This window comes from Myotis lucifugus, unplaced genomic scaffold (assembly GCF_000147115.1).
Source record: "Myotis lucifugus unplaced genomic scaffold, Myoluc2.0 scaffold_5, whole genome shotgun sequence".
NCBI lineage: Eukaryota > Metazoa > Chordata > Mammalia > Chiroptera > Vespertilionidae > Myotis > Myotis lucifugus.
The window spans coordinates 8,790,748-8,814,946 of record NW_005871053.1 but is presented as its reverse complement, the minus strand read 5'-3'; the positions used below and the strand labels follow the sequence as shown (position 1 = coordinate 8,814,946).

General features: G+C 36.1%; 1 protein-coding gene across 1 annotated transcript in view; it reads right to left on the bottom strand.

Annotated features, from left to right (window-relative positions):
* Positions 1–24,199, bottom strand: part of SP3 (Sp3 transcription factor) — a gene marked incomplete at its 5' end in the record, with an annotated part of 37,708 nt that overhangs the window by 4,064 nt on the left and 9,445 nt on the right. The window contains 2 exons of the mRNA XM_023743495.1: positions 702–898; positions 6,218–6,410. Coding sequence (XP_023599263.1) covers positions 702–898; positions 6,218–6,410 — 390 coding nt within the window. The remainder of the gene's footprint in view (positions 1–701; positions 899–6,217; positions 6,411–24,199) is intronic.

Here is a 24,199-nt window from a genome sequence, read left to right as displayed (position 1 = left end):
AATCCAAAATGCCCTCCATTTCACCATGCTTCTTCCTTCTAAGCTCTCTAGGACTGAAAGTACTTATTTTTCAATTCTTCAGTGTTGAACATAGACTGATGAACACCTTGATCATTACATGGTAGCAGGAGAAAACTATCTCTCTCTAAGTTATAAATTAGGATTAAGTTTGGGTCATTCGTAGGCCCATTTTATGTAACAACCACACACTATATAAAAACAATTAAATGAAAGAATCTTAACATCAACAATGCCTTGGTTATTTCACAATGAAATGTCTTTTGCTTACATAAGACATTAAAACAAGAGAAAAGGCGAAATGTCTAACTTCATCAGAGGAAAAGGAATTATTTTTTTATTAAAGTGTTGAGGAAGATGAAAGAATAAGACAGATCAACAGCAAAAGGTTTAACATAAACAGTAATAGCATAAATGTGGCTTAAGATATTCAATAATGTAAAAAAAACAACACTAAAAAAGAAAAAGCTAACCAACGTCTGCATAAAACAAAATGTTATAAGTCATACTGGCTTGTTTGGAATTAGTGTTTTTAAACTGGTGTTAATGAAGATAAAAATTTGATGTGATTGGTCACATTTTTTAAATTCAGCTCAGGTGTGCTAATAAACAAAACAAAAAACTTTCAAGATAGTATGTAGCCCTATAATTCATTTTGTCTGTTAAAAGTAAATATTAGTAACCTGTATGTGTTCTTCTGTGCCTCTGTAATTCATCACTTCGAGTAAATCTTTTACCACAGAACATCCAGTTACAAACAAAAGGGCGCTCCCCAGAATGCCAACGCAGATGAGCTCTCAGATGTGAGGTCTTCCCATAGACTTTACCACATCCTGGTATATGACAAATGTGTTGCTTCTTTTTCCCAAGATTGGTACCTCTAAAAAACACACACAGAATAATATATACTTACATGTAAATATTCAAATGAATATTACCACTTATATTATATATCACCATGTTACATTTCAAATAGAAGACATTATCACCATGAGGTCAATCAGAAACCAAGACCAATTAAAATCAATTTAAATAAAAACTTTTGTTTCAAACATGTTAAGTTTTACATGTTGATTTTACTCAAGAATTTAATTGCTGTCCAAATGTAAATATGTTAAAGTATTATATAATTTAAAAGGACATTTTACATATTTAAAAAAGTGTAACAAAGCTATTTATTATTCTGTCAGAAGCATTCACAAATTCTATGCATAGGCCCAATCCCAATTTAGTTGTTTGGGAAACTAAGTCGTCTACTCAAAGTCATGCTATTGGATAATTTAAAAAGGAAATAAACCAAGCATGAATACATAACTAATCACAGGTACAATTAAAAGGTAGATAGGCACCTTAAGCATATTTACTCATATATTTATATGGCCACACCCTGAATATACACTGGGCAAAGTTTTAAAAAAAATTTGGACAAAGCTTTTTATCTTAGTTCCTTTAGCACTACATGAAATAAATATAAATAAAAATTATCTTTACAGATAAATTTCCTTCATATTAACCATGCAAAGATACCCCAAATTATACATCAACGATATAATAAAATACAGTTTCTCCACATCGCAAAATTTTACATTTGTTATATTTCAGTATTGATACCAAGAACAGGGTTTGGGAGATATATGCTTAGATGGGTGAACAGAGGTATCTTAGACTAAGCAAGAAAAAAAATTTTTTGATTCCATAACTGATATTCAAATAATCTTAAACACTATAAAATGATACTATAGCTTTAAAAAAAATTAGACTAGTTACTGAATAAACATGAGTTTATAAAAAACATGTAACATTTCAGACTCACAATTGTCAAAACCATATTATATAAAATTTGCAATGTTTCTCTGAGATTAACAAAGGTACATTTAAGAACCCCCCAACTTCCCCTCCTCCCCCAATCTCAGTCTAAGTTATAGCCTGCAAAACTTCCATAAGCCTGAAAATCCTCCTGTATATAATACACCTATCATTTTTCAAATTTTACTAGAAAAATGCGTATTTCCCCACATTTATATTTTAATGTACTCACACTCAGTAGCATGTGAAATTGCCATAGGACAAACAGTGCTAAACGGTGCAGTGCTGGCTGTTAGATGCCATAGGTGTTCTGAACAGGGAGACATCAATGTGGGCTCCAGTAGTTAGAGAAGGCTTCGTGGAGGAGGTGGGTAGGATTTAGATAGAAAGGAGGGAAGGCATTCCAGGCAGAGGAATAGCATAAGTAAAGACAAGGAGGAATCATGCTGTTGTCTCAAGGGCAAGGATGTCATAATCTAACACAATTCTAGTTTCTGCTCCAGTCCACCCCCAATTTCTACAACTCTCTTTAAAGAGCTGAGTTGAGTGAAACAGGTTTTACTGGCTCACCTGTAATGCCAAAGTCTTAACCAAAGCCAATGTTTCCTTCAATTTAGCTTTTTAAATTTAGCTTATTCTTAAATAGCCCTAAGAAAAAGAGCAATGCTTGTGGCTCCTGGTGTGCAAACCAATTTTACATATCGTGTTCACCATAGCAATTTCACAGAGAACCCAATTTGGTTCACTGTTGTACTCTCCTAAGACTACCAACTCAGGTGAATCATGTGCTTTTATAAACTCAAAAGTGCTATTTTACTAACTTAGCAAAAATTTAGTTTGAGAACACTAACAAAGCACAAGATTGTAACAAAATACAGCAACAAATTTGGGTTCTCAAAGAACCAAGAAGCCAGGGAAAGATAAAGATATTCCTCATTATTGAAGATATTAAAGGTATTCCTCATTATAAGGAAATAAGAAATATTCATTATTTGGAAAAAGGACAAGCATCTAAGAAAGAAAATAAAAATAGAGATGGGTACACATAAATATGTAATTTAAGGGAAAAGCTCAAAATGCAGTCCAAGTTTCCACTTAAAAAGGAAATTCTATTCCAGATAAGAACTAAATATGCTAGGTATGAATTTAAATGGCATGTGATGATGTAAAGGAAGAAAAAGAATTGAAGTAAATTTCTCAACAAACTTCAGGTAACAAAAGATTTAGCCATACGTTTTCTTCATAATAATTCCTCTAATACTTATTATATAATCTGAAAAACCAAAGAATTTTAAATTTCTACTATTTCTGAGTGCCTAAGCATGCTCCAAATAATTTAATCATGCCAAGATAGAGTGACAGAATAAATAAACTAAAGATAGAGGGATTAAGAAAAGCTAAATAATCAAGTCTTTCTTTTGCTTGGGATGGAAGAAATGGGACACAAACTGAGCTGACAAAGAAAACAGATTTTTGCAAAATACCTTAATTTTTTGAAATATGGATTGATGTTTAATCTACACAAAATTGACATAACAATGCCTTTAGAATGTATTTCCCTTTATTAAAATTATTTGTCTCTTCCACTAGAGTAAAACATTTCTGAAGACTGGTTCTGCTTAAAAAATATTGGCTAAATGGCCAAATAAATAGTTTTTTATATTTAATTATATTTTACATCTTGCTCAAAAGGGTAAACAAATGAAATTTAGTTCTGTAAATTACACATATTTTATTTAAAGAATATGACAGAGAAAAATGGCTAACAACCTAAATTTTTTGAAGTACCACCTGTGTCACCTATGCAAAACATTTTGGAATATTTGGGACTTACTATATATATATATATATGTATCTTTTACTAGAGACAGCAATTGTCACAATGATACAATTGTGCCTACTATATATATATAATGAGTAATGAGTAATATCCCATAATTAATGATATGGCATGCACTAATTAAAAAATTTGAATTCTGTTCAAATGAGTTCTAAGAAACAATATAAAAAATGTTTGTCTTACGAACATCAATTTTGATTGCTTAGAATAAGTTATTTTAAAATGAACTTACAAAACTTCTAGAAAAAATATAAGTACTTTTATAATCCTCGGATTGAAAAGTTTTTAAAAAGCAGGATAATAAGACATCACAAAAAAATTGTTAACTAAAAAAATTTGGGCTTAAAAAATGTTTGCAAACTAAGTAATGAAACTTATTTTTCACTTGTATAACAATGCATTTTGCGAACCACAGACATAAAGTTGAAAGGCAATGTAAAACCAGAAAAAATATCTGCGTATGACAGTTAAACACACAAATTAACAGATTCACAGAAGACATAAAGAAACAATGCACAAAATAAATTTTAAAAAGGTAAAATAAGCATACCAAAAAATGTTCAATCTCACAAAGAACAAATATACTAAATAAAACAATACTGAGGTATTACTTTTCATTTGTCAGACTTTAAAAGGTTTGAAAAAAATATTATAAAATCCATTATTGGCAAGGGTGTGGAAAAGCAGATACTCTCATACACCACTGGTGAAGTAATAAATTGGTAAAGCCATTCTAGCACACAATTCCCTTTGATCCAAGAATTCCACTTCTACCAATTTACACTGATGAAACAATCAGACAAATGTGCAAAGATGTATGCATGAGAATTAAAATGACAATAAACTCCCCCCAAAAAAGAAGTTACATTTTTATGCATCCATACAATAGACTACTATACAGCCATAAAAAAAACTGATGCAAACTATATAGACTTGGAAATGTGGTCACAAAAATTTTCAAAGTAAGAACAGACATGTAAAGTAGTGAGAATAAAATAACTATACTTTAAAATATTTGTAAAGTCTGGAAGGATATATATAAAAATGTCACAACAGTTATCTTGAGGTGAGGTAGGATTTGGGTATTCTTTTAATACTCTTCTATACTTCTGAATTTTTATGAGCATGCATTAGTTTAATAAACATTTTTTAAAGATTTTCATTTTAAAGAATAAGTAAAACAGGCCAGACCTTGATCCTCAATTTGACTTTCATAAACAATTATCTTGAAAGTTCCTCTAAAAATGAATCAATTTCAGAAGTTATTGCCTAACTAAAGAGTTCCATTTATTTAAACTGGCCAAACTCAAAATAAATACAATTTCAAACAACTGAATAATTACCAGTAAATACAAATATCTAAGCATCAGATGCAGAAGTAAATCCACATAGGAGGCAGTGTAGTGGTAAAGTTCTGGACCAAGAATCTGGAACCAGATATCTGTTATATGTGCTCATACAAGTCACTCACCTCTCTATGCCTCACTTATAAAACTATCTAATCTCTCAATGTTAGACGTTATTATCATTAATACTGTTGCTAATTGGCTGACCAATGTACAAATCAACTAATAAGATCAACTCAAAGGCAGATAAAGTCTCTATTATATCAAACTCATTAACTGTATCAATAGCATTTTTGTCTGTTTAAACAGTACATTTTTGAGAGAGGTATGTTAAGGCCTTTCACTATGACTGGGAATTTGTTTTGTATATCTTTACAGTTCTCAGCTTTAGCTATATATATTTCAAAGATGTAAGGGAAAGATACTATGACTACTAAATCTTGGTGAAAACTTTATTAAGAAATATACCCCTATCTATCCATTTGATGATTTTTACCTTAATCCTACCTTGCCTGACATTAACATTGCTATCCAAGTTCTCTTTGTTAACATTTGCCTAATCAATCTTTTTCCATCCTCTTAGCTGGATTTTATGTTCTTTATATATGATCGGAGTCTCCATCCCTTAATTACTATGCTTAATCCATCCATATTTAATATAATTACTGGTCTGTTTTGAGTTTATTCCTGTCATGTTATTCTGTCTTAATGTTTGTTTTTAAAAACACTAAATTGAAATATTGCAGTTCTACTTTTTAAAGACTTCCATCATTAAGGCTTATTATTTATCTGTTGAAAATGAAAATGCTTATGGTTACAACTATTTCTGAATGTATGTTTATACAACTATTCTCAAGCTCAGAATCAACTTTTTATTTGTATTTGGGCAAATCCCACTGCCAATTTGCAAATAGGCTGATTTCTGAGGCTGTCAAATGGCATCTATTACACTGCTGTTTTAAATAACAAAAAAAAAACCCTACATAGCCAACCAAGTAATTTTAGTTTTCAAAACAATGTTTAGATCTGAAAGTTCTAATTTCATACATTTCGTTCTCAACTTTTTCTGCAACACTCATGCGTACATACACACAAAATAATCATGTAATGAGTAATATCCCATAATTAATGATATGGCATGCACTATTTCAAAAATTAGGGTGATGATATAAGCAGTCTTTAAAAAAAATGTTTAATGTGTGCATACCTCCCACCACCTTCTTTACAGTTGGGACAGGTGCAAGCTACCCTCCGAAGTCTTTTTCCTTCTTGATGTTGTTGGTCCCCTTCTTCATCTACCACCTGTACTCTTAAATGTGTTAGATCGTTGGTATTCAATGTAGAATCACCACTGAGCTGCCACTCTTCAGGATCAGGTTCTTCTTCCTTGATCCTAATATCTAAAGAAGAAAACAAATACAGATGAGAAGCAGCCCAATGGCCCCAAAATGAAAGCATCAGATCTAAGCCACACTACAGTAAAGTGAGTACTGTACTATGTAAAATAGTTCCTTGTTGTGGCTAATCCTTTCAAAACAATCTCTTCATTCCAAATATCAAAGATGAAGCCAACAGGGGAATAAAGCCAGAAATGAGCTCACTTTTTTAAAAAATTCATTAAGAAAAGCAAGTGATTTTTTTTTTGAGCAAGCTGAGTCATAAACAATCTGAAACTTCATTATAATTGTTCAATTAGGCAAAAAAAATCCAATGGTCAATTCAGATCGGAACAAATTCTAAACCGTAAACCTCTTTCACAACCTGTATCAAATATGCGTAGTCTATAGGTACTATGTGAATGCAAAAAAAAAAAAAAAAGGATAGCATTCCCTTGAAACTGTTACTCACACACTTAAGCTTTAAAGTCAATCATTACTAAAATATCTAAAATGGCCACATCACTGTGGAAGGAGGTATAGAAGTATGAAAGACAGTTTCTGTTTTAAAGGAGTTCTATTTTAAACCAGACTGGTAAACAAAAAGAGCAATGGTGAAGAAGAGTGAATATGGCAGGAAGTTCTATCATTTTCTCAGAAGAGCTAAACATCTTTATGTCAATAATCATACATCATTTTCTACTAGAAACTAAGAGTTGTTGTTTTTAATCTTGAAAACTGATTCTTTTTTAAAGAAATAATACATAATTTACAACACTGAATATAACCATTTCCAGTAAAACAAATCTACAAATTTTTATCTTGATTTATGCAAGCTAAAAATCTTAATGAAAATTTATCATTTTAGATCTGTGTCACTAATAATTGGGCAAAAATAACTTAAAATATCAAATATACCCCAAAACTCCTAAATTTATACTAATGAAAACTAAAATGTATAACCAACAATCAAGAAAAATGGCTCAAACAGTTTAAAACTAGTATATTTTATCAGAATAACCACAATCAAGAATCAGGGGGAAATATGGGAAAAGAGGGGACCTTCAGGTGAGTCCTGTCAGTCCGTTCCCAGCCTCTCATCTCTCTTTTGCCATTCCTTGTTCTAACAGCCTCCCAAATTTTCTTCCTAATATAAACTCAATGGCATCACTTTCCTGATTCAATACTTACACTAATTCCGTTTCCTACAGTGTAAAGTCCAAACTCATTAACTTGTTATTCAATCTGGCCCCAACCTACTCTTCCAACTTGAGTACTGAAACACTGAAATTCTCATCCTTTTCAGAAACACATGTTCTTTCTCAATATCATGCCTTTTGCCTGGACTGTTTTCTAGCTCTTTCCTTTTTCTTCTAACTAACCTCTACTTATCATTTAAGACTAGTTCAAATGTTATTCCTTTATACATGCTTCTGGTAGAATTAATTATATTTACTGGCTTATATATCCCTTTAGATAATGAATGCTTCATTCGAAAGTGCTCAGAAAATACAATCTGACTGAATGAACAAACCTCCCCTAAGGAGGAACTCCCAATATAGAAGTTCTTGGAAAGACTTTGCCCTCTGCTTTTCCATGCTATCTGCAAGTAATATATAAAGAGAAAAATTTTATAACTTAAAGAGTCAATTCATATGCACAGGTCCACAAAGTGCTCACTAAAGACACAGTGTTATACCCAATTTTTAACCATTTCATTTGTTCATACACATCTGGATATTTTAGAATCTTAATCATAAAATTAATTAATCTAGTAAGTTTTAAATAACTTCCCTTTGCCAACTTCATACCAATTTAATACAGACACCTTAAACATAAGCCTTCAGTACTAGGCAATCAAGTTTACTTCTTCCTCAATATCTTAATATAAATGACAGGAAAAAAATTTTTTCTGTGCTGTATTAATAGCCCCTAGTTATTCTTAGAAATCTACTATTTATAAGACTCGGGAGAACAGGAAACAATAATCCATCAAAATGACTCCTAAAAGTATTAAAAGATACTCAACATTATTAGATATCAGAAGAATTAAAAACACAATGAGATGTCTGATACATCCACCAAAACAGCTAGAAACTTTAAAACAGACCAGGCCAATTGTTGGCAAAGTAATGGAACAACTGAAACTCTCCCACATGGTGAGTGGGTGTGTAAATTGATGTATCAACTTTGGAAAATCTTGTGACCATATCTTCTAAAGCTGAACTTATGTATACCTTATAACCCAAGCAATTTCATTCCAAGAGAAATGCATAAACATGACATTAAAGTAAAAAAAAAAAAATTACCCTAAACTGTAAACAACTCATATCCACCAGTAATGAAGGGAAAATAAATCATGAGCCCTAGCAGGTTTGGCTCAGTAGATAAAGCATCAGCCTGCAGACTGAATGGTCAAAGGTTTGATTCCAGTCAAGGGCACATGCCTGGGTTGCAGGGTCCATCCCTAGTAGGGGGGCGTGCAGGAGGAAGCCAATCAATGATTCTCTCTTATCACTGATGTTTCTCTCTCTCCCTCTCCCTTCCTCCCTGAAATCAATAAAAAAATAATAGATTTTTTAAAAGAAAATAAATCATGACACAATAAATCATGACACAAATAAATCCAGGATCACTCCAGGTGCTGTATTAAAGAGACTACTGCTAGGAGGCAAGGGCAGAGGTAGAGTGACTAAATAAATTAGGTGGCTACTATATCATCAAAGCAAAAGATGACAGTGCCCTAAAAACTAGGGTTGATGCAGAAGTGATAAGGAATGGCCAGTCAGGAAATATTCTGTATGTAGAGTCAAAGATATTTGCTAACAGATTTCATAATAGGTTTTTATGTGAGGTGACAGAACAAGAAATTACAACAATTCTAAGGTTTTTGTCCTAAGCAACTAGACAGATGAAGTTGTCATTAACAGAAATAGGATAGGCTGAAGGAAAGATTGTGGGAAAAGAGTCCCAAGGAGGGGCCTGTTTTTGGATATGAAAGTTTTGAGGTACCTATGAAATATCCAAATGATGATCAGGCAGTTGATGAGTGAGTCTGCAGCTCAGATAGAAGTATGGCCTGCAGATATAAATTTGGGCATCATCAGCATACATAGTTGGGTTACTGAGAGTCACCTGGAATGGAATGTAGATAGGAAGAACTGCTGGGGCACTTCAAAGTTAACAAGTAGAGAAGATTAAGTTAAGTAAAATAAGGGCTGAGACATGACTTTGGATGTTACAATGTGGTAATCACTGGTGATCTTGACAAGAGCTGTTTAACAGTAGAGAAGTGAGGACACAACCCTGCCTAGAATAGATTCAAGAGACTGGAAGGAGATGAATTGGAAACAAGTACATACAACTCTTTCCAAGAGTTTTGTTATGAAAACAAGTGTTATAAAAATGGCATTGAAGTTCCTAAACTAGACCACAAATGTAGATTTGGCACAAAAGAATACCTGAAATAGTGTAAATTAATCTTTATATTCAGTAGCTATAGCTGTGTAATACAGACTAGCAATATAAAAAATTGTTACGCTTATTTAAACTTGACTTTTGGTACTTAAGAAAAAGCCACATAAATGCAAAAAACGTAAGCAATGGAAATAGAAATTCTCAAGGAGATTTGCATACACATTTAAGAATTTTATAAACCAACAGCACTGTTTTTTTATTATGTGAACTCTACCTCAAAATGTTTAAATTTCCTTTACAGTTGGCCTGGTATATGACTGACAATATCTTTATCCTATGATTATAGTTGTTTTTTCAAGGCATTACTCCCCCGCCCCAAGAAAACAAGTTTGCAAAAGGGATATACAAATAAATAAAAAAATTCCTGCACACCTGGGCAAGAATTGAAGAAAAGAGAAACAAATCCACCCTGAAGGTTAAAACCCCAAAATATAAAATCCATTTAATCCAAGCATATATAAACAGCAATATGCAGCAGCATACTAAAAGCACACAAAAAGTGTAGGAATTAATGGGTATATATATATATATATATATATATATATATGTAACATAAAGACAGCTGGCATGGACTTAGTGAAGGCACCAATGGTAATCTGTATAGTCATTTATAATAAGCATTGATAATTCTGGCATGCCTAGATTTCTATTAAAAATATTATAAGAAAATATTAAATGCTTTCTACTAAAATTATTTCTTATTTACCAATAAAGCTAAATAGAATATTTAAGATAAAATTCTTAACTGGTTTATTAAGTCTAGAGCATATAATTTAAATAACACTAGATAAATATGAATTACAGCAGTTGATAAAATGAGACATTTCCGTTATCAACAGCTTTCATTAGAAAAGGGACATATGTAATACTTTCAACAATAAAAAATTATTTTTTAAAAAATAGCTTTCACTAGCATTTTGTTCTTACCAAAGGCTTTCATAGTCTCTGCCTGCCTCCAATTTTAAGCACTGATAAAATATACTTCATTTGATTCTAAAGTTTATTTTTGTCTCTTTTAATCAGTTTTGCTGCCATAAAAATCACCTAAACAAAATTGCAGGGTAATCCTATAACATCTCAGATATTATTTTAATTAGGTTTTCACATTCATAACTATTCAGATTCCTATGAACATTTCACAGCTCCCAAAAGTTTTTATTTCCAACTTTTCTTTCAAGGGGATAGTTTTAAATTATAGACATGAATTCCTAAAAATATAACTTCTCTAGTCTAATCAAAATAAGCTAACACTTGCCCTGACCAGTTTGGCTCAGTGGATAGAGCGTCGGCCTGTGGACTGAAGGGTCCCAGGTTCGATTCCGGTCAAGGGCATGTACCTTGGTTGCAGGCACATCCCCAGTGGGGGTTGTGCGGGAGGCAGCTGATTGATGTTTCTCTCTCATCGATGTTTTCTAGCTCTCTATCCCTCTCCCTTCCTCTCTGTAAAAAAATCAATAAAATATATTTTTTAAAAAATAAGCTAACACTTTAGGGCAGCGGTTCTCAACCTGTGGGTCGCGACCCCTTTGGGGGTCGAACGACCCTTTCACAGGGTCGCCTAAGACCATCGGAAAACACATATATAATTACATATTATTTTTGTGATTAATCACTATGCTTTAATTATGTCCAATTTGTAACAATGAAAATACATCCGGCATATCAGATATTTACATTACGATTCATAACAGTAGCAAAATTACAGTTATGAAGTAGCAACGAAAATAATTTTATGGTTGGGGGTCACAACATGAGGAACTGTATTAAAGGGTCGCGGCATTGGGAAGGTTGAAAACCAATGCTTTAAGGGAAGATTCTTAAAACCAAATTTTATTCCTTTTTCAAAATAATCGATCTATCTATCACTATCTCTGGTTTAACATTAAACAATCTCTTCCCCACAAACCTATCTCCTTAGATTTGGATCATTACTCTTCCGTGACTGCTCCTTACCCCCATTTAAAATTAATATTTATTTCTACTAATCTTTTTCAACCCCCCCCCCCCCGCTTCTATTTTTTTTTAAATATATACTTTTATTGATTTTAGGGAGCGGGAGAGAGAGAAATATCAATGTGAGAGAAACGTTAATCGGCTGCATCCTGCATGTCCCCTACTGGGGTTTGAGCCAGCAACCCGAGCATGTGCCCTGACCAGGAATCCAAACCAGCAACCTCTTGGTGCATGGGATGATACTCAGCCAACTGAGCCAACCAGCAAGGGCTTCCCCTTCTATTTTTTTACAGCAGTTTTCCAAAGCTGTTCTACCCAATTGGGGATTATACAGTAATAGGATTATTCTTCCTATTAAATCTAGAAATAAAAAAGTTTATAGGATTCATACAATAAACATAACTGGAAATAACTGATTTTCTAATATGACTTATAGAAGGCCTCATTTTATAGTCAAACCACAAATATATGAGAAAAAGTCAATGTGATTTTCAATTAATACACTGTAAATAGTGAAATATTAGCTTTATTTAATCTGAAGTACTAGATAAGTCCTTTTTAAGTCAACAGTGTTCTACTCTGTCAGATGATGGTGATCACGTACATATAAGATTTACTGCTTGTCAGACACCATTGTAAGCACTTAATATATATTAACTTCATGCTCCCAACCACCCTGAGGTTATTATAGTAATATTTTTCCCCACTTTTTAAATGAGAAAACAAAGAGGTTAAGTACTTTGCCTTAAGTCTCATAGTTGAAAATGGATAGAGCCAGGACACAAGACAAAGAATTATATGAAACCATATTACAAGTGTTGCTATAGATCATCAGTTCCCTACTAGGGATAGTTTCCAGGAATAGCAGGCTTAAATTAGCCTCCCCTATGAATATGTGAATTTAATTATAGTTTGATAAAATTAATATAACTTTGAAAATCTGGGGAGGACAAAGAAAATGCTGTATATAATACAATGGAATACTGTGTGACCTTTAAAAAGGAAATCCTGGCCCAGTGGTTAGTGTCCGCCTGAACACTAAAACTAAAGGGCCTCAGGTTCAATTCCTGGTCAAGGGCACATACCTTACCTGGGGTGCAGGTTCGTTCCCGCGCCCCAGTCAGGGCAGGAAGAGGCAACCTCCCCCAACCCCCCCCCCCCAAATCAATAAAAACATTTTTTTTTTGTTTAAAAAAAAAGAAAAAGAAAGACTCATGGACACAGACAACAGGATGATGAATGCCAGAGGGAAGGGAAGATAAGGGGAGGTAAGACAGGGTAAAGGGGGAGATTAAGTGATGATGGAAGGAGACTTGACTTGGGGTGGTAAACATACAATATATAGATGAAGTATTATAGAACTGCATACATAAAACCTGTAATTTTATTAACCAATGTGACCCTAATTCAAAAAAAATTTTTTTTAAATAATGAGTTTACTCTTCTTCCTAGAACAGTGGTTCTCAACCTTCCTAATGCCGCGACCCTTTAATACAGTTCCTCATGTTGTGGTGACCCCCAACCATAAAATTATTTTCGTTGCTACTTCATAACTGTAATTTTGCTACTGTTATGAATGTAAATATCTGATATGCAGGATGTATTTTCATTGTTACAAATTGGACATAATTAAAGCATAGTGATTAATCACAAAAATAATATGTAATTATATATGTGTTTTCCGATGGTCTTAGGCGACCCACAGGTTGAGAACCGCTGTCCTAGAAGAATATACCTGACCTATCGCAGAAGGATACACCTGTCCCCTCCCTGCAGAAGATAACCAGAAAATCCCATCTAGTTACAGCAGCAAGCCCAAAGGCAAGGGTCTATGGATGATGTGGAAATAACTGATCAGGTCCAGATGTGGTCCCTCTTCACAGAGACCTATTTACTAAAACAACAAGTTATCTACTACTCTTTACACTGATTTATTCATGTAATTCATCTACTCAAAAACTTTTAAGGGCTCCTTAAGTTAAAAATATTAAAATCCTCACTAGTAGTAGTACATATTCAGTGCTCTCCACTCTCTTACAAAATGTGTCCTATTAGCCGTCTACTCATACTATTACATCATTTCCCAAAGTGGTCCTCACAATTAACCCAATGAAATACTAATCTCTGGAGATGTATAATCTAAAAATGAAAAAGGATGCTGCTTCCTTGCCTTAGCAATTTCTCAAATAATTTTTATAACTTATTTAATAATGCCTATAAATATCTTAACCATTTTTGAGTGGAATGTTAGGCTATTAAGCTGTCTCCTGGATAGGCTGGCTCTATTCTCACTTATATTGCTTTTTGCCTTATTAGTAAACATCTTCCCCTCATCTCTCTACCTATCCAAATCTAAATTCATCTAATGAAGTTCTCCCTTCTCTATGTATAGTTTTCCTTGATAACGGGAGCCCTCTTTGATTTTCCACTTCTCTGAACTTCCACACAATTATTTGTATCATGCAATTAGTAACATTACATTGACTTATATTGCCAATTTCGCATTGGTTTATATTGTTGATTACTGCTCCATGTGTCTGCTTTAAATACCCCCAACACGTAAGTCTCTAGGGAATATGAACATGTACATCTCTTATAGACCACACAATATTTTTTTAAAGGCTAATTACCCATTTCACTAAATACAGTTCCATCCCAAGAAACTTATTCAACTCCTCCTTTCTCTCAAGTTCTTGAGCTTTCTCCCAAGTTGGCTGCCAAAATTTAAGCACCAAGGGCATTTCTAAAAAAATTTTCTGGCTTTCCCCTTCATATTCAGTAAAAAACAAAAATACTTAACTTAATGCTAGTGGATATTCTCTGAAATTGATTGACTACCTTCTTCATATTATAGGTGATAAAGCAGGAAAATAGTCTAAACAATCAAAATCCATCTTCAAGGTTTTCATAGAACCATAAAATGCTCTTGACGCTTGTAAAACAAGTATTTACACCCAAACCAAGCTGTTACTATGAGCTAGGCTCACTAACCCAAACATCGCAGGGGATTTTGATATCAAAATTAAAGTCCAATCTTTCTTGCAGATTGTTTCCTTTTTAAAAATTATAATCCAAAGTCAAAAACAGGAGAGGATAAAACCTTATTATAGCAAAACCTTAAATATATACAGAAGTAGATTATAACAAAGCCCAGGGTATCCATTACCCAGTTGTGACAATTGTTCAGCTACATCCCACACTACCTCTATGTTATTCTGAAACAAATACCAGACATAACATTTCATCCACAAATATTTCAGTATGTACTACTCCAAGATAAAGAACTTAACATCATCATGTTATTCTAGAATAAATACATGAAAGTTACAGTGTTAAAGACTTTGGGGGGAGTCATTTAAGTCTTCTAAATTCCCTTATATGTAGGCAAGACTAAATTGAAAATTCCTTTTACTTCTCTTGGTCCCTCCCCACCCCCATATAGGATGGTTTCTGAAACAATTCTAAATGCCAGTAGGCTTTAAAAAGCTACAAATTTAATACAATTACACAATTGGTAGTCATATGAAATAAACAGATACCATGCATCTGAACAATGTTAATTATTTCAAAAGCAAATAGGCAAAATTCACATTACATGTTATCCCAAAAATCTATGCGTATTCTGTATCTATTACTGATATTTCTTTATTTCTTAAAAAAAAACAAAAAACAGAAAGATGAATAAGAAATTATTGCTGAATTCCAAAAGAAGACAAGCATGTTATGTAAAACACAAAAGAAAGAATATGGGTGCTATTAAAAAAGCAGCAATTTAAAACAAGCAGGAGGTCAGGAAAGGCTATGGGACAAGACAGTATCTGAGTTAAGTCTTCAAAGACATCAGTGGGAAGATTAATCCTCTACTCCTCTCTGTTATTAAAATTCAACATTAATAGACATACATACCATTTACCACATTATATTAGAATCTTCTACAAGTCTGTCTAACCAAATGGTTCTCAAAGGGAAAAGGGAATTTTGCCACCCATGGGACATTTAGCTATATCTGAAGCCATTTTGTCATGACTGGAGGTTAAGGGATGCTGCTTTCATCTAATTGGGTAGAAGTGAGAGATGCTGCCCACATCATTCACCTCACTTCATCTCATCACATTGATATTTTATCATCGCAAGAAGGTGAATACATACAGTAAGATATTTTGAGACCACATTCATATAACTTATTACAGTATATTGTTGTCATTGTTCTATTTTGTTGTTAATCTCTTAATGTACCTAGTTTATAAATTAAACTTTATCATAGGTATATATGTACAGGAAAAAACATAGTATATGGAGGGTTTGGTGTTATCCGTGGTTTCAGGCATCCCCTGGGGATCCTGAAACATATCCCCCAGATAAAAGGGGGACTACTATAAAATTTTTAAAGAACTTTAAATGTACCAGAAAGAGGAGGCATGAAAAACAGATTAAATGTTATTACAATGGCCTAGGAAAACAGTAAAAGCCAGATTAACAAAAGGAGAAAGAAGAGGAGAACAGATCACAAAAATATGGCAAAGCCCTAGCTGGTTTGGCTCAGCGGACTGAAGAGTCCCTGGTTCAATTCTGGTCAAGGGCACATACCTGGATAGCAAGCTTGATCCCAACCCTGGTGGGGGAATGTGCAGGAGGCAACCAATCCACGTGTCTCTCAGACATCGATGTTTCTCTTGGTCTCTCCCCCTCCCTTTCACTATCTCTAAGAATCAATGGAAAAATATCCTCAGGTGAGGATTAACAACAACAAAAAATACATGGCAGAGATAAAACAAAAAGGGCCTGTACCTTTCTAACAGGAAACAGAGAAGTTAACCCTACACCTGCATCTGAGCAGCTAAAAGTAACTGGAGAAATAACACAATTGTGCTAATTACTCACGGTGACACCCAGTAACCCCTGCAATTCTACATCTCACCAGTAATTTCACTTTCCAGTTCTCTCAAGATAACCAGTTCAGAACTTCTTTCTTAAATTTCTAACACCTGCCCTCCTCATTCATCTCAGCTTGTTTCTTATTACAAAAGGAAAGTAAAAGAAATCTGACAATAATTACCTTATCTTCCTACCATCATATCTGCATCTGCAAAGCTCTATCCTATCTATGCCTTTCCCATTAAAACATGACTATCTGCAATATTATGTGGTCAACCGTTATACCTGTATCCTATATTTCATCTTGCTTGCCTTCTTAAAAACTTCCTCTTCCTGCCTCATCAATTTCTCACTCTTTACTGACATTTCCAGAAAAGCCCTCCTGTGACCTCAAGTCCACCTCCAGCTACCATCTTCTATTTCAATGTTCCTCTTAACGGGGGAAAAAAAGCTTAAAATATTTGTCTATAATTACTGTCGATACTTCCTTTCTTCCCTTAACCTCTTTTTCTACTCAGGCTTTACTCCCCAGCAATCCACTGAAACCACTTGTTATCAACAACCAGAATCTCATTCTCTATCATCTTACGTACCCTCCACAATATCTGAAAAGTTAAGAATGCTCTCCTACTTTCTTACGTAGTTTATTCACTTGGCTTCCAGGATATCACTCTCTCCTGGGAACTCTTTGTTTCCTTTGCCAGCTTTCTCCATCTCTCGCCCTCTAAATGTTGAAGTTGTTTTAGTATTCAGCCCTAAGGATTTCTCTCAAGTTCGTTAAGTTTCTGATCCTGAATTTCTATTCGCTTCTTTAACAAAATCTGCTATGCAATTTTTGTTTCAGTGGAAACAAAAAATTTGTTTCCAATTCTGTTAAAATTTGTTCAAGCTTGGCTTTTATCACCTAACCCAGCAATTTTTTACCTTTTTCATCTCATGGCACACATAAACTATTACTAAAATTCTGTGGCACACCAAAAAATGTATTTTTTGCCAATGTGACCAAAAAATTAGGTATAATTTTGATTCCTTCAAACTGGACGACTATTACTGTGTTGGCTGCTGTCATATTTTTAATTTGACATTCTAAGGGGAAAGAGGTCAGCACCCCTGACAAAATAGTCAGGTATTGCATGTTTTAAAAATTCTTACGGCAACCAGTGTGCAGCCCATCAATTGCAAATTGCTGACCTAGACCATAGTAAACATTCTAGTGTCTGGAGTTACAATGTCTTATTATTTCTGTCGCCTGTTGTTTCTCTGGTTCTTACTCCTGGTGTCTCACCTGGTTCTCGCTCCTGGTGTCTCATCGCCTCAAATGCCTAGTCACTTTTTTTTTTAAAATATATATGTTATTGATTTTTTACAGAGAGGAAGGGAGAGGGATAGAGAGTTAGAAACATCGATGAGAGAGAAACACCGATCAGCTGCCTCCTGCCCACCCCCAACTGGGGATGTGCCCGCAACAGAGGTACATGCCCTTGACCGGAATCGAATCTGGGACCCTTGAGTCCGCAGGCCGACGCTCTATCCACTGAGCCAAACCGGTTAGGGCACCTAGTCACTTTTGATTCTGTGCTGGACACTGCATTTGGAAAACCTAGAAAAATAACTTGAAGCTCAGAATGATACTATCTATGATACTTTCTAATCTCTATCTATATTCTTCCCCTACTAAGTAATTAATTTTCAAACCAATTTCACTTCAAAATCACTTGGAGACTTTTAAAATACATCTTTCCCAAGCCTCATGCAGAACCATTAAATTAGAATTGGGAGGAAGATGAACAAACTGTTGGCATTTTTTAAAAGATCCTTGTGAGATTCTACCATGCAGCCAAATGTTGCAAAACTATTACCCAGATTATTTCATCTGGTCACATCTATCTACAATAATAACTCCAAAAATTTTATCTCTAGCCCAACCTGACCTCCACATTCTGATATCCAACTGTGTTCTTGAACCATCCACTTGGATATCTAACAGGCATCTCAAATTTAACAAAGCTAAAACAGAAGTCTTAATTCTCCCTTTACCCTATCCTTCCCCAGACTTTCCATATCACTAGCCTAGCCAATCTCAATATCTTCTTTTGCGAGTATTACTGCATTAGCCTTTCCAATTCATGGTTATTAAAACCCCCACCCCCTTAATCCCTATCTGCCATAGGGATCTTTTAAAAATATAACCAACAAACAAAAAGTGCTGGTGGGGAAACCCTAGTGTACTGTTGGTGGGAATGCAGAATGGTGCAGCCACCATGGAAAAAACAATATGGAGTTTTCTCAAAAAATTAAAAATGAAACTGCTATCTGACCCAGCAATCTCACTTCTGGGAATATATCCTAAGAATCCTGAAACACCAAACAGAAAGAATATATGCACCTTTATGTTCATAGCAGTGTTATTTACAATAGCCAAGATCTGCAAATAGTCCAAGTGCCCATCAGTAGATGAGTGGAGAAAAAAATAGTGTGTGGTACTCTTCCCCTTAGCGACAGCATAGATGGACCTGGAGATTATTATGCTAAGTGAAATAAACCAGTCAGAGAAAGACAAATACCATATGATCTCATTCATATGTGAAATCTAATGAATGAACAAAATAAACTGGTGAACAAAACAGAACCAAAAGCATGAATATATGGAATAGATTGACAGATGGGGAGTGAGGGGGATGGGGAACTGGATAAAAGGAGAAGAGATTAGCCAAAGAACATACATGCATAGCTCATGGACACAAAACAACAGTGTGGTGAAGGCCAGGGGCGGGCAGGGACTGGGTGGAACTGAGCAAAGGAGGGGGGGAAATGGAGGACGTCAGTACTAGTATCAATAAAAATTAAAAAAATACTACATACTTATTGTTTCATTGATCAAAAAATAATAAAATGGCCAAAATCGGTTTGGCTCAGTGGATAGAGCATCAGCCTGTGGACTCAAGGGTCCCGGGTTTGATTCCGGTCAAGGGCATGTACCTGGGTTGCGGGCACATCCCCAGTGGGAGATGTGCGGGAGGCAGCTGATCAATGTTTCTCTCTCATCGATGTTTCTAACTCTCTATCTCTCTTCCTTCCTCTCTCTGTAAAAAATCAATAAAATATATTTTTTTTTAAAAAAGTAATAAAATGATGTCATTTCCCCAATCAAAATCCTCCAATATTTTCCTATTAAAAAATAAAACCCACCCTAGCCAGTTTGGCTGAATGGATAGAACATCGGCCCGCACAATCAAGAGTCCCAGGTTCGATTCCGGTCAAGGGCACGTACCTCAGTTGCAGGCTCAATCCCTGGCCCGTCAGTGCGCATATGGAAGGCAACCAATCGATGTGTCTCTCTCACATCAATGTTTCTGTCTCTCTCCCAACCTTCCATTCTCTCTCTCAAAAAAAAAAAAAATTAATGGAAAAATATCATCAGTGAGGATTAACAAACAAAAATCCAAATTCCTTACCATGGCCTATATTATGGCCCCCGCCTACTTCCAATCTCATTTTCTACCACCACTAAGCTACAGCACCTTGCCTCATTCTCTCTTCTTGGAATACTCTTTCCTCCAGATCTCAATATGACAGGCTCCCTGTGGGAGAGCACTGACCATCAGGGGGCAGCTCCTGCATTGAGCGTCTGCCCCTGGTGATCAGTGCGCATCATAGCAACTGGTCGTTCTGCCATTCGGTCACTTTGCATATAAGCCTTTAATTATCCTATCTAATAATAGACAAACATGGTAATTAACCATACCTCTGCTACGCTTCCCATTGGCTAATCAGCAAGATATGCAAATTAACTGCCAACCAAGATGGCGGTCGGCAGCCACGCAGCTGAAGCGAACAGGAGGCTTGCTTGCTCCAGTGATGGAGGAAGCCACGGTTCCCCGCCTGCCGCGGCCCAGCTCTGAGCTCCGGAAGCAACAATGTTTCAATTATAGAAGCTAAACAAACCCCAGATACCTGCTTTCAGCCAGCCGGGGCCTCAGAGCTTACAGCGCCAGTGATGGCAACAGAGTTTCAATTATAGAAGCCAAACAAACTCCAGATACCTGCTTTCAGCCAGCCGCAGCCTCAGAGCTGGAGCTGGCTCTCAGCTCCAGTGACAGCTATAGAAGGTAAATAAATCCCAGAATAAAAAAAATAAAAAAGGAAGAAAAAAAAAAAGAGGCTGGGAGCTTCAGTCACCTGCCAGCCTGAAAACGGCCCTCAGCCCCTCACCCAGACTGGCCAGGCACCCCAGTGGGGACCCCAACCCTGAAGGAGGTATGACCAGCTGCAAACAGCCATCAGCCCATCATCCAGGCTGGCCAGGCACCCAAGCGGGACCCCCACCCTGATCCGGGACACCCTTCAGGGCAAACCAGCCGGCCCCCACCTGTGCACCAGGCCTCTATCCTATATAGTAAAAGGGTAATATGCAAACTGACCTTAACAGCAGAAAGACTGGGAATGACTGGTCACTATGACACACACTGACCACCAGGGGGCAGATGCTCAATGCAGGAGCTGCCCTCTGGTGGTCAGTGCACTCTCAAAGGGGGGAGCTCTGCTCAGCCACAAGCCAGGCTGATGGCTGCCAGTACAGCGGTGGTGGTGGGAGCCTCTCCTGCCTCCTCAGCAGCGCTAAGGATGTCTGACTGCAGCTTAGGTCTGCTCCCCGCTGGCAAGTGAACATCCCCCGAGGTCTGCCGGGCTGCCAGAGGGATGTCTGATTGCCATCTTAGGCCCAATCCCCCGGGGAGCAGGCGTAAGCCAGCAAGTGGTCACCCCCGAGGGGTCCCAGACTGCGAGAGGGCACAGGCTGGGCTGAGGGACCCCCTACCCCCGAGTGCACAAATTTTTGTGCACCGGGCCTCTAGTATAGAATAGTTACTTATGCTCACATTATAAATTTCTGTAAAAAGGCTAAAACTATCCTCTATAAAATGATCTTCCTAAAAATTACAACATCCTTTACCCATAGATCCTTCTAGCCCCAACCCACACCTCTATTTCTTTGTTTGCATGCTTAGCGTTCCATTTCTTCTTTAACAATATAAACATTAACTACCAAGAATGATTGCCATGAATTAAAACACAATAGAAAAAAATTGAGTTCATGATGATACTCCATAAAGAAAAGAGAATCTCTAATGACAGCTTAGACCAGTGATGGCGAACCTCTTGAGCTCGGCGTGTCAGCATTTTGAAAAACCCTAACTTAACTATGGTGCTGTGTCACATATAGAAATTTTTTGATATTTGCAACCATAGTAAAACAAAGATTTATATTTTTGATATTTTATATATTTAAATGCCATTTAACAAAGAAAAACTCAACCAAAAAAATGAGTTCGCGTGTCATAGGTTCGCCATCACTGGCTTAGACACCAACTCATTCCGAAAATAAATAAGAGGATGAATTTAATAGTTTATCCTGCCTTTCTTGTACAAACTGTATTTTAGAATACTAAATACAAATAGTTAATAAGAGAGAGTTCTTTATTAAGGAATCACAGCTATTAATACAAAAGGATTGAGAAAAATTAGGAAAATCCTCATTTTGCCAACCTTAATGAAGTAAATGAACCCAAATAACAATGACAAGTTACTAAAACCAGTTGCTGAAAATCTGAGACTGGGAGGCACATCAACCAATTTAAATACACAGTCCTTGTCTGAATCTTAATTTCAACAAATCAATTCTAAAGACGTTTTTAAATCAATTGTGGGAAATAAAAGGACATTAAGGAATACTATTAAGGGATTACTATAAATTTAGGGTATTGTAAATAATGGTACTGTCCATATGCTTTAGTTCTAAAACTTAATTTGATACCAGAATCGCTTTATATGTTAAGAATTACAGAGGACTTAAAGGAGCTTTTGTTTATGTGAGTTATACCTATCCACCAGAGAATGGGCATGAGGGAGAATGACTGAAGTGCCCTTCAACTCTTAATTAAGTATAAAGTTTTAAAAATCCATTTTTGTGGTAATTCCATTCTCTCACTACTAATTTAAAAAAAACACAGCTACCAATTAGTCTACAACTATGCAGTTTTCCACGGATAATGGAAATTGTAAATATTAGGTTTTTGCTTTAAAGAAGTATTGATTTCGATAAACCTCTCTTCCTACCTCAATCACCTAACTGCATTTTAAATAAGGCCATTGTTAAAGGATAACTGTATTTAGATAAAACAAAATCTGGTAGAGGTCTAAAATTTGACACAAAGTCTTGGCTTGAATTAAGGGGAAATTTTCTAACTAGAAAAGACGTTGGAAGATATGTAAATTCACTTTGTCTCCTCCTACACAGTTTCAAATATATAATAGCAGACAAAGTAAAAATAAAACTTTAAAAACAGAAGTTCTCTAAAACAACATGCATTCTCAATGGGCAAGAAATGAACAGAAATAAAAGCAGTGAATGAGATTGTAGTTTTGGATCTGATGAGCTCTATGTTCCAAGAAATATGAGCATTTGATTTCTAAGCCATAAGAGGCTCTCAATATAACTCCTTTTGATGAGGAGGGGCCCAGAGTCAGATTCACTGCTTAAAACAGACTAGAATAGAGGGTCATTTTGTTAAAAGGGAGCTTAGAAGTCAAAGAAATTCCAAAGCCCAAAAATGTGCATTCTTGTGTATGTGGAAAATTGTTACATTAACTCCATATTTAACACAAATAAAAATGCAAAGCAATTATGTCAATGTTTTCAGCATTTCATCTGGGCAATACTATGTCTTAATAGATTAAAATTTTACCCTGATTTTCAGGTGGGGAAAAAAACACAAATCCTAAAATAATTTATCTTCCTTCGTACCAATAAAAAAGATAGTACAATGCAAGGGCTGGTTTTCCTATTACGAAATAGCCCCAAAATTAAATTTTCCTGTCTTTTTTATGGCTAAACTAGAGGCCTGGTGCACAAAATTCCTGCAGGGGGGGGTAGGAGGGGTGTCCCTCAGCCGGGCCTGCTCCCTCTCGCAATCCGGAACCCCTCGGGTAGGATCCCTAGGCCTGGCCGGAGATCAGGGCCTATTGGGGCTTTTCTTCCACAAGCTGCCGGCAGCTGGCCCCGTCCCTGCCGCTGCCACTGCTTGCCATCTGTACAGCGCTGCCCCCCTACCCGCGCCACTGGTTGCCTCCCTCTGAGGGTGACAGGCATGGGGTGTGATCACTTGGCTGGCCTGGGCCTTCCTCTGGGGTACAATCTCTGGCCGCCCCTGCACACCCGCCACAGCGTCGCTGGCTGGTGGCCTGGGCCTCCCTCTTTGGGGCGATCAATCGTGGAGCCCCCTCCCATTGAGCTCCCTGCAGAGGGTGGCCAGGGCCTCCCCCTGCGGGGCGATCGTGGGGCCCCCTGACCAACTGCATCACACCCGCCTTGGCTGGCCTGGCACCAATGTGTGTCATAACGTGGTCATCCAGAAGGCCATTCTGCTGTTCAGTCATTCAGTTGATTTACATATTACACTTTTATTATAGACTAGAGGCCCGAAGCACGAAATTCATGCACGGGGGGGGGG